Raw genomic sequence first — 12,326 nt, forward strand, 5'->3', positions numbered from 1 at the left:
AAGAAGTGTGCTGTTGACTTGAGCCACCTGAGCATTGTGGAGAAAACCTTGCTGAAGGCACTGCTAAGGAGTCCTGCAATGGTCACATCTTCTCTATGGACCCACTTAAAAATAGAAAAGGAAAGAAAGATCCGGTAATGATTCATAACTGGCCCATCCAACCAAAATCATGAACACCAATGACCTACCTGTCATCTTTTAGCATTCCACTAACAAGCTTAAAAACCCTGGTAAGGAATAGCATTAAGCCACAAAATCAGCTCACAAAGAGAAAGGACTTGGGATTTAAAGAGAATCTTGCGTCTTTCAGAAGGTAAGCAATATTCTCTTCAGCAGCACCATCCGTCTGTGTAAGACTTAATCTATAGCACTTTAAATGAGGCATTAACTAATGACAGAGGGGCAGGAAGTCTCTATTACATTCAAAGTAGTGGGGGGGAAAGGCAGATATCGGGTTTTCTAAGCTAAGGCATGAAGGAATGTGATTGCTTTCAGTTTATCCAAAGTGAGACATCATCCTAGGTGCAAACAGCCATTCTTTTAAAGGAAATAGATTGGAGAAAGCAAGGCATATAGTTGCCACTTTGGCTGGGAATAGCTTGCAAAAGCACGCATCAATAAGTTCCACTAAAATGAAAAAGGCACACATGCAAATAACAAACTCACTAAGCACTGAAATGGACGCTGTGGTCTTAAGCGTGCTTAGCTGCAAGTAAGGCTGGAGGAACAAGTGAACAGCTTTTAAGAGCACTGAAGGTAGAACGACAGAGCCACAATTTACACAGTGTACACATACATTTTCTCATTATGCTTACTTGCTGGATTTGTTAAGCTCCTTTCCAAAGAGATCGAGGCAATATGCAGCACCTCATACTGTAAAACATGTTTTTGAAAACTCCCCTCTTTTTTATTATATAAAAGCCTGTTTTCTCCAATCAGGTTTCTGAAGAATTACAAAAACTTGTGAACAAAGGCAATAAGGTGAGTCTCTGCACAACATGGACAATAATGCCCCCCTCCCTCTCTCTCTCCCTCTCTCTCTCTCTCTCTCTCTCTCTCTCTCTCATTCCACTTTCATTATCTAGAGAGGAAAGACTCCTCTGTCTCCATGAGTTTGGGATTGCTATGTCAGCCTCATTTGACTGAACAGCATGAAATCAACTTCACATCAGCTTCTTTAGCTTAGCTGGTGTGTGCCAACTGCAAGTTCAAACATTCAAAACCAGAAGGCTGTGGCCAAATAAGTTTATTCAGAGCAGACCCATTGAAATTTATAGACTTAATTTAGTCACATATGCTAAATAAATAAATATGAAAAAATAATAATTCCTATCGATCTACTATTCTGAGTATGGCTAACATTAAATACAGCATAGAATCATGATTTGGATGTTTACAAACTCATTTTAAGAGTCTGGGCGGGTTCATTCTTTCCTTTGAAATACATTGAACCCTTAAAAATGCATCAATGTGTCATCTCCTAAACTGGTAGGTAAATGTAACTTTCAACAACAATGATCCGATTTCTGGTTCATTTATTTGCTTGTTTTGGTGCAGAAGACCTGATGAAGAACACACAGTGGCTTTGCCTTTGTGGGCTGGTTGTTGCAGCTTTTCTCCCCGTTAGCTGGCAAATGGTCCTGAAAGATTCGACTGATGAGTCCAGGTAAGAAACATTTAAGAATGATTGATAGAATGGAGTTGAATCACAGGGACGCAGATACTTGATGAATCCTTGTGGAAATCTTCAGAATATATTTTTAGCACTGTCACACTGACTCCTAGAAATTTGAACCCTTTCCCCAATCCTGTAACGGAGGAAATATGACGGTCAGTTTAAGAAAATATGAGGAGATTAACTGGCAACCTCTATCCACACCCCAGTTAAAGCAGAATTTTGGAATGTATGCCAGCTGAAATATCTATTACTACATATTATATACCGTATTTTTCTGTGTATAAGACTAGGTTTTTTCCCTAAAAAATAATGTCAAAAATTCGGGGGCATCTTATACACGATAGTGTCTCCCTCCATTATCTTAAATCTGAGTTCCCAAAAATAGGGGGTGTCCTATACATGGGAGCATCTTATAGACGGAAAAATACGGTGTATATACACTGTGCGTTTACTTAAAACACAAGAAGATGGTACAAGTTGGTGCCCTTTGTAACCTGCATGGGGGCCTTATTTGTGGAAATAAACAAAATAAAAAAATTCCTTCCAGTAGCACCTTAAAGACCAACTAGGTTAGTACTTGGTATGAGCTTTCGTGTGCATGCACACTTCTTCAGATACACTGAAACAGAAGTCACCAGACCCTTCTATATAGTGAGAAGGTGGGGAGGGGTATTACTCAGAAGGGTGGTGGGATTGGGTGATTGGCAGATAGCTGTGATGAGCCTGTTGACGACTCTTAACGACTGCAATAGGTCTTACAGGAAAAAGCAAGGGGTGAGAAGGTGAAAAATGGCTTTGTCATGTTATGGAAATAAGTTCAGGGTATGCATATGGAGGTCAAGCTCATGCCCCAGTCTGAACCCATGCAGCTTATGCACATTCAGTTTAAATTGTGTGCAGACTGTTCTGCAGACTCAAATGTAACATGCATAGATTGTGGATGCACAATCCTTACAAACAGTAGAGTCATGCAAACTGGCCTACATGGGTACTGTTTGTTTGTATGTATAACAGGTGTGTTCACAAGACCTACTGGTCATGAATAAGTTGGGGTGGGGCCAACAGGCATGACTATTACCACCCCAAAAATATGTGTTCTCTTGTCACGTGACATCTGCTGTGCAGGGCTTGTGGTGGCCAGTGTTTTAAAAAACATGATGGGCATTACTCAGAGTGGGCCTCTTGGAATTAAAGGACCTAACTTAGTCTTGTTCATTAATTTCCATAGGTTCTACTCTGTGTAAAATTTAATTTTTTGATAAGGTGTGATGTGCTATGAAGATACTCTTACTATGGTTAAAAGCAGGCATAGGCAAACTCAGCGCTCCAGATTTTTTGGGACTACAACTCCCATCATCCCTAACCACAGGCCCTATTAGCTAGGGATGATGGGAGTTGTAGTCCCAAAATATCTGGAGGGCCGAGTTTGCCTATGCCTGGTTAAAAAAAGGATGTATAATTCTGTCCATTCTTGATTTCGGATACAGGTGGCAGTCTTATGAAACAGAAAGTGCCCATAGCTTTACATCTAATGTCAAAAGACATTCTGAAGGCACCTTTACCAGTGATTTTACTCAATATTTGGACAAAATGAAGGCCAAGGATTTTGTACACTGGCTCATCAATGCCAAACAGTACAGGTATGTGGTAGCCTGCAAATCAGTTTTCCAATCAGAGTAAAGGCAACAGGGCCAGCAGAAAGACAAAGAAGAATCAAAACCAAGGTGATTCCTGCATAACTATAAAAATACTTTCTTATGCAAGAGCAGGCAGACACAAGAAAGTTCTTTGCTTTCTGCAGTAGATCAGCATAGGTTTCAGAGTCCCAGTTGTTTGACAACAGCAAAACAGTGATTATAGTTTATTGTTTAAAGGTTTTATTCTGCTTTATTATGTTTTGTGCTTTTAAATTATGCCCTGCTTTGGGATTAGAGAATAGTGAAAAGTAGAAAGGAAATGTTTTAATAACCTTTTTTTAGAGAAAAAAGAAAACACAACAACTTATAATTGAATAAGCAAAAGCTTGCAACCATGATTAGAAGGGAAGTTGATTTTTCAACCTCAGTATGGTAACACTCCAGAATCAAATAAATGAGGGCACTCTTAATCCTAAACCCATTTATTTAACCCTACTCTTCATTGTTTGGGCCTCAATTTAGCAAAATTGAATTAAATAATCTACTGGTTGAAATGTAAAAGGTTCATTTGTTGTTGTTATTATTGCTATTAATATCATCGTCAATACTACTACAGCTTGATTGATAATTATTCCCAATTCAGGAACAATCAGCAATGGGGTTATTTATCTAGCTGGTCTCATTACGGTAAAATAGCTGCAGGAAAGTCAGGCTTTAGATCAGTGGTAGGGAACTTTTGTTTCTGGACTACAACTCCCATCATCCCATGCTTTCTGGGACTGATGGGAGTTGTAGTTCAGCAACATCTGGATGGTCAAAGGTTATTTCCACCTACTTTTAGATGTTTGGTGATTTGGGATTGGTTTGGCTCTGTTAGGCTCCAGTCCTATGCAACAGGGGTGGAGAACACACAGTCCTTCAGTTGTTATAGGATTTCAACTCCACGCTTAGTACCAGCCAGTATGGCCAATGGTCAAGGATTATGGGAGTTGTAGTCCAGTTACATCTGGAGGGCCAAAGTTTCCCCGTGTCTTACCTAAGAACAGTTCCTATTGAATTCAGAGTTCTTTCTAAGTAGTTATGCACAGGATTACACTGTTACTGTTGTTTTCATAACTGTTGCCTTATTCCTATTCACAGCTATAAAAAGAGGTTCATCAAGGAAAGTTACCCACCTGGCTTTCTCTCATTCAGGTAAGTCTTACTGCATTTGAGAAGAGAACTGTTACCGTATGACTCACATCCTCAAGTCAGATAAGCTTCAAGGGTTCTGACTTTCCCTATTTCTGGAAAGAGAAGGAGGAGCCAGTGCCATGCACTAGAAGTGGTCACATTTGACTGATTCAAATCCTTGTGTAATAGTAAATACTTCCCTGTCTGCATGTCTGGAAAAATCATACACTATGAAATACAGCCATACCTTGGTTGACAAACGCCTTAGCAGTCAATCATTTTGGGTCCCGAATGCTGCTGTCAGGGAACTGACATCAGAGTGAGAGGCGGAGGCAGGGCTCCAGAGCGATGCCGGAGAGGTGACCAGCAGGGGGGAAGGAATTCAGCGTAACACCAGTAGAGAAGAGAGGGATATGGAGGATTTGGAGACAGGTCTCCAAGACCCTTCACCAGAGACTAGAGAGCTGACACGCCTCTGCCTTCCCCTTACTTGCGCAGACACGTTCCGCGCAGGGAAAGTAGGAGGAGACTTGGCGTCAAACAGCTCTTATGCTGGAAAAGGTTCAAGAAACGCCCACTGACGGATTCTGCAAGTGACTAACAGGTCATGGAGAGCGAGCTGTGAGCCTAAGCATGGTTGGGTGAGCAATCTCACTAAACCAAAGCCAATTTACGCACGAGTAACCCCCTTAAAACCATTACAGCTGCATACCCAGAAGTGAGTGTTCCAGTTTGCAAACGTTCTTTTGGAAGCTGAATGTCCGGTAGGGCTTCCACAGCTTCTGATTGGCTGCAGGAAGCTTCTACAGCCAACTGGAAGCCGCGCCTTGGAAGTTGAACCAACTACCGGAACAGATTCCATTCAGTTTCCAAGGTACAACTCTACAAGTGATTTTACCAGTCACACAGATGCCACTTCAAACACAGTAAGCCCACAACTCACACACATTTAATTCGTGCACATTCAGCTTTGCATGCATGGCAAAAAAAATTAAAGGGAGCATGGTTCCAGGAAAAATGACAGTCCCACCCACCCTTGAACCCAGTGTGTTTTGGCTTTAGACGTGATCCCCAGAACATAACCCCTGTTTAAGTTGCAGTCTTACTGTATTGGATTGTATGAGTTCATTAAATAATCTTAGGACAGTCACTGTCTTTCCACCCAACCTACCTCATAGGGCTGTTCTTACTTGAGCTTCTTACAGAAAATAGGATATAGTGTATTTTTCGCTGCACACGGCTAAGGTTCCCCCAATAATAAAAATAATAATAATTTATTATTTATACCCCACCCATCTGGCTGGGCCTCCCCAGCCACTCTGGGCGGCTTCCATAGAAAACAAAAATACAGTAAAATCACACGTTAAAAATTTCCCTGAACAGGGCTGCCTTAAGATGTCTTCTGAATGTCAGGTAGTTGTTATTTGACATCTGCTGGAAGGGCATTCCACAGGGCGGGTGCCACTACCGAGAAGGCCCTCTGCCTGGTTCCCTGTAGCTTTGCTTCTCGCAATGAGGGAACCGCCAGAAGGCCCTCGGCGCTGGACCTCAGTGTCTGGGCAGAATGATGGGGGTGGAGATGCTCCTTCAGGTATACTGGACCGATGCCATTTAGGGCTTTAAAGGTCAGCACCAACACTTTGAATTGTGCTCGGAAACGTACTGGGAGCCAATGTAGGTCTTTCAAGACCGGTGTTATATGGTCTCGGCGGCTGCCCCCAGTCACCAGTCTAGCTGCCGCATTCTGGATTAGTTGTAGTTTCTGAGACACCTTCAAAGGTAGCCCCACGTAGAGTGCATTGCAGTAGTCCAAGCGGGAGATAACCAGAGCATGCACCACTTTGGCGAGACAGTCCGCAGGCAGATAGGGTCTCAGCCTACGTACCAGATGGAGCTGGTAAACAGCTGCCCTGGACACAGATTTGGCCTGTGCCCCCAAGAGCCACACTCTCTTTAAAAGCCCCAAAGAGCTGGACACACGCTCCATGTGGCTCTTTAAAGGGAGTGCTGAGCAGAGCCTCTCGCCTGCATTCACTGCATAAGACTCATACACATTTCCCCTTAATTTTTAGGAGTGGAAAAGTGTGTCTTATAGAGTGAAAAATACGGTAGTTCAAAAATATTTTTCTGAAGGCGGGAGGTGTGCAGCCCCCACCCATAATTGGCCCAGGCAGCTGCTAGGGCACCCCTAAATTCCTTCTGACCTGAACTCAGTTCATCTCCTTATTCCATGATCTATCACTTTTACAGATATGCGTAAAAGGAAAACTCAAAATACAAGAATCCCAAGTTCCACTGCTTTGATGTCCAGCTTCAGCCAACACTGGAGTCTTTTGCTCGACATGGTCTTACCATCATTCTTTAACTCTTCATTGTTTCCAAGTTGGTGAGCTACAGGCACTTATGAAACTTGCTGCTAAAGCTGCCTGCAGTAAATAATGTCACATTAAAAGTGGTTTCTTCCAGCCTCTTTCTTTTGATTTCCCCTGTGTTCCTTGGAGGTGTTTGGTGTTAAAGGCGGGATTTATGGGGCAAAACGCACCAATGTTCTGTTGTTAATAAGATGTGGATTCTAAACAGTCTGGCCTCTAATACAGTGTTTCCCAACCTTGGGCCTCCAGCTGTTTTTGGACTACAACTCCCATCATCCCTAGCTAGCAAGACCAGTGGTCAGGGATGATGGGAATTGTAGTTCAAAAACAGCTGGAGGCCCAAGGTTGGGAAACACTGCTCTAATAGTTCCAACAGTCTACAACTCCAGGTTAAAGGAATGCAGCAGCAGCATAATTGCTGATGAAAGATTTAAATGATTGCTAGCTACTCATCGCCTAGGATACCCAAGCCATGGTCCATCAAAATGGGAAGCTGTGCAGGCACAGAACGTCAGCTCTGCTTCCCTATGGGACTTTGCATATTGATAGCAGCATCTGGGCTTGAGCCTCACCTGTCCTGTGACTAATCCAGTTGAGCAATCAGACACCTCCTTCCAGATCCAGCCAGCCCCACCTGGCCAGTTAGTGAGCTGGGCTGTGTGCCCTTGCCTGTCTCAGCTTCCTAGAGTGTTCCTCCCATTCCTCCCTATGCCTCAGAGCCTGCTGTGTTTGTGGAGATGGGGACACCTCCAGCTCTGATAATGGGTCCTGCTTCTCTGGTGCCTGTGCACTGATCCTCTTGCCATCCTCTGACACCCTGTGAGTACTTTCTATGCCCCCAACCTCTTCCTCCTCCATCTGCAGCTTGTTCTAATGTGTGCCAGTGGAGATGGCAGTACTGAATCGGTAGCTCGTGTCCTTCTGGCTTGCACTCTTTATAAAGATTTGAAGAGTGAGGTTATCACCCCTCCATTCCAGGTCGCCCAACCACTGTTACAGTGTCCTTTCTCTTGGCAGATCAAGATGAGCAGGTGACAGCAAAGGTTGCAAGGTTTTTAGTCGGGGCAATTAGAATAAGCTCCATTATTTGACTATTGATCCAAACCCCCAAAATGTATTTTATATAATTGACTTTTTACCTTTAACCTCTGTATACTGCATTTTGTTTGTTTTATTGCTATGGCTGGTGGCTGATGCAAATAAAGATTCATTCATTCATGTGTACCAGTTGTTGCTACACCCAGCAGCCGGGTTCCATTTCCTCCTCCGCATTGTCCTGGCAGCTCATGACATGAATTCTCATATTGTCCCCATCTTCCTCCCTGCTGAATTGTACAAGGGATAATATTGAGACAAGGGAGGTGGGAACTGGCAAGCTGTGAGTGCCACACTTGGACTGGCTATAGATAAGACGGCAGAGAAGTGGGGGGTGGCAGAGAGCAGACTGCATTTGGTGGGGCACAGCCCCACTCACCTGTGCAGACTATCTTCTAGCGTTGCATGCTTCTTCATGTATAAAGGCTTCTCCAGGGGACATAAGGCCTCTTTCTTGTGCTGGGTTTCCACCCTGGGACATTTGAAAGAATATCAGAGACAAGAGTGCCTTCCAGCATATGCAGAATGCATATATCTCACCAATGAGCAACCACAGAAGGCAAGGGTTTTCACTTCTGAGGGCTTGAATCGAGGGTACAGCTGAATCCAGAACTCTCTTACTTATAAGCTATGCACACTTACCATATTTTTCACTCTATAAGATGGACCCGACCATAAGACGCACCTAGTTTTTAGGGGAGGAAAACAAGAAATAAGAAGCCTCCTGAGCAAAGAGGGAGAGCTCCTCCCTCTTTGCTCAAGAGGCTTTGTGGTGCTATACCTGAAGCCAGGAGAGCAAGCAGGATCGGTGCGCACTGATCTCGCTTGCTCTCCTGGCTTCAGCAAAACCAAGCCTCCTGGCTTTCCCCCGACCTCCCGCAAGAGCCATGCGCTCTTCAAAGGGAGCATGGCTCTTGGGGGCTTTTGTGGGAGGTGGGGGAAGGGACAGAGCTGTGCGCTCTGTCCCTTCCCCCACCTCCCACAAAAGCCAGGGATAGCTGTGCAAAGCCTCCGCAGGGCAGCGGGATGAAGGCTCCCCTGCGGAGGCTTTGCACAGCAAAGCTAGAACAGCTAGAGGGAGCGCTGTGCAGCACTCCCTCTTGCTGTTCTGGCTTCTGGGATAGCCCATGAAGCCTGCATTCGCTCCATAAGATGCACACACATCCCCCCTTACTTTTTAGGAGGGGGAAAGTGCGCCTTATAGAGCGAAAAATACGGTGCATTGAAATACGTGGGACTTGCTTCCAAGCAATGTGACATTGGACTGGGCAGACATTTTGAACTGCAGCTCCCATCTGCCCCAGCTAGCATGACCATCCTGTGTTATGGTCCAAAACATCTGGAATGTATTGAGTCAGGGATGGCTGCTGTGGATTATACATTCATACGAAGCCCGGTGCACATCTACTTCGTTTGCGAAGTTCAATGGAAGTTGGTCTTGAGCTGCAGTGGGGGGTCCCCATATATTTTTAAAAGAGCAATGCCTCCTGTCAGAGCTGCCTCCAGGTCCCAGCTCACAGAGGACCCACGCTAGGCTGTAGTTATGTACAAAAGTCTTTATTGCGATTCAGTTTCCATTTTAAAGCCGCAGCGTGCAGCTCTACGTCTCGACCTTAGACCGGCGAAGTCCCGTCTGAGTCTCCTCCCCTTCCACACCAGTTTAAGACTCTCGCCTTGCTCCACCTCTTCCTAAGTTCCTTTCTCCTCTGGGCCCTCCTGCCCACTAGGGTCTCATCCTTCCTGGACTCCTCTGACGCTGACCCTGACGATTCTTGCCCCTCCTTCAGGCGGGCTTTAGGACCTGGTTCCCTATCCGGGCTACCTTCTGTGCCGCTCGCCTGTACCTTTGAACTTGGCGCGCGCGCCCAGCCTGCAACTTTCCTCTTGACCGTTAACTCGCTCTCTTCGATGGAGGCGTGGTCAACCCTGACTCATCTTCTCTCACTGGTGGTGCATATGTGGGCTCTGACACCTGGGACTCCTCCCCCCCACTACGCTCTGGTGGGGAAGCTGGTCCTGATTTCCAACTGCTGCTCTGGGAGTCCCCGCTGGCCCCTTGCTTCTGGGGTGTCCCCCTTGGGTCGCCCCTTGCCCTGCCCATCGGCGCCCCCTTCTGTGAATCTTCCGATTCGCTGGAGAGGCTCATGGAATCTATCGGGCTGCTGTCATATTCTCCTACGCTGCCCTCGGATTGCTCCCCCTCGCTTTCCATCTCCTCTCCTCCCTGCACTCCCGCTGAGTCCCTGACACCTCCTTTCAGCATTGAGGTGCTCAGGAGTTTCATAAGGGGGGAGAGGATAGTTACGCAGGCTCAGAGCATACCAAAAGGGAAAGGAAACAGCTGCAAGGAGTAATTTCAGCCAGAAGCAAAGAGGGATGCTGACAAAAATAGGTGAAGACAGGCCAGCCTGGCCTCTAGCATCTGCTTATTATCTATGTCTCAAGATGTTTCCTGTTTCACACAGAATCTGACCTCTGGTAGTTCTTGTGATATACTTACTGCACTCCCAACTAAATTTGAAAGGGTTGTGATGACATCACTCCTGGCAAAGTTCTCGATTTCCTGTTAAGACATCTTTGCTACGAATCCTATTGCATCACTTTTCTCAATATTCATATGGGATGCATAATGCAACATTGCATCTTTGGGCTTTGCATTAATTAACCTGGGAGAGGCTTCCACAACTGGCGACTCACTAAGTGACAACCCACCTGTCATGCGCAGTGGCCTGCTGGGGTTCAATAAACTCCCTGTTTTTACTGGTGGCCTGAGACCACACAAACAGGAAGGGATGGATGCATCTAGCAGGGTGGCACACGTGGCTGCTGGGAGTACATCTGGCTTGGTAGGTCACAAGTTGCACAGGAATCATCTGAAAGTCCTCCTCCTGCTCAGGGACCAGGGAACTGTAAATTCTGTAAATACCTCCCTTTGTGATGCGATGGAGTAAGTGTGAAAGACTATACAGTGGTACCTCGGGTTACAGATGCTGTCTTCAGACTCCGCTAACCCAGAAATATTACCTCAGGTTAAGAACTTTGCTTCAAGATGAGAGCAGAAATCATGCAGTGGCAGCGTGGCATCAGCAGGAGGCCTCATTAGCTAAAGTGGTGCTTCAGGTTAAGAACAGTTTCAGGTTAAGAACGGACCTCCAGAACGAATTAAGTTCTTAACCTGAGGTACCACTGTATTTGATTGACAGGGGCATGCCTGGATCTCAGGTTCTACCAGAGACCACACCTTTTCAGTGAAAGCACCACTTTAGCTAATGGGGTCTCCTGCTGCCACTGCGCCGCTAGAGCATGATTTCTGTTCCCATCCTGAAGTAAAGTTCTTAGCCTGAGGTAATATTTCTGGGTTAGCGGAGTCTGTAACCTGAAGCGTATGTAACCTGAAGCATATGTAACCCAAGCTCAGGAACCAGGGAACTGTAAATGCTTTCCTTTGTGATGTGTTGGAGTAAGTGTGAAAGACTATATTTGATTGACAGGGGTATGCCTGGATCTCAGGTTCTACCAGAGACCACACCTTCTCAGTGACATATCTATGATGTCTTGATGATGCATCCTGAGGTGTATTATGGGAAACTTTAAAATACTGAAATACTTTATTAAAATAAAGACACTGAGCATATACTGTGCGTTAATATACCCGTTTCCAGATAGTGTTTTGAAAAGGCCTTTAAAAATTCAACATCCCTTTCCAACAGAAACCATTGTCTTCTGAAAATACACTGTAGAAAGAGTGCTTAGACAAATAAGGGCAGCTTTTATTTTACATTTCTCCTTGTTATTTTGGGCGAATATGTAGATGACAGGCACAATCCTGACTGTCAGAATTTCATCATCAGTGACATTTTAGTCATAAACCACAAGGCAGAAACCAATGCCTGTTACTATAGAACCAAACAAAAGCTATACTATAATACCGTATATACTCAAGTATAAGCCGACCCAAATATAAGCCGAGGCACCTAATTTTAGCACAAAGAACTGGGAAAACGTATTGACTCGAGTATAAGCTGGTTCACCACACCACAAACCTGGTGGTGGCAGCAGCGGCAGAGGAAGAACATCGGAGGAAGAAAGGGCTGCTTTCGGGCTGCTCATTCCTCCGTCGCCGCCAACAGCAGCAGCAAAGGCAGAGGAGGAGGAAGGAGCAGCCCAAAAGCACCCTCACTTGGGTATAAGCTGAGAGGGGCTTTTTCAGCATAAAAATGTGCTGAAAAGGTCAGCTTATACTCGAATATATACGGTAAATAAAAATGATGATTTATTTATTTATATTCTGGCCATCTAACTGTACATGTCAATAATACTTGTTTCTTACGTGAATTTAGCAAAAAACCTTTTTGTCGTGCACAAAACAAG

The 12,326-nt window shown here is 45.0% G+C and overlaps 1 protein-coding gene across 1 annotated transcript; it reads left to right on the plus strand.

Moving 5' to 3' along the window:
* Positions 1-255: 255 nt before the first annotated feature.
* LOC307210189 (exendin-3-like) lies at positions 256-7,024 on the plus strand. The gene is made up of 6 exons (XM_079965761.1): positions 256-313; positions 940-981; positions 1,558-1,666; positions 3,166-3,318; positions 4,456-4,509; positions 6,739-7,024. Exons 3-6 carry the CDS (start codon positions 1,566-1,568, stop codon positions 6,746-6,748), a joined length of 318 nt encoding a protein of 105 aa, XP_079821887.1. The 5' UTR covers positions 256-313; positions 940-981; positions 1,558-1,565; the 3' UTR covers positions 6,749-7,024.
* The last annotated feature ends 5,302 nt before the right edge of the window (positions 7,025-12,326 follow it).

The sequence above is a fragment of the Podarcis cretensis genome, assembly GCF_951804945.1.
Source record: "Podarcis cretensis genome assembly, chromosome: 2".
NCBI classification, from domain to species: Eukaryota; Metazoa; Chordata; class Lepidosauria; order Squamata; family Lacertidae; genus Podarcis; species Podarcis cretensis.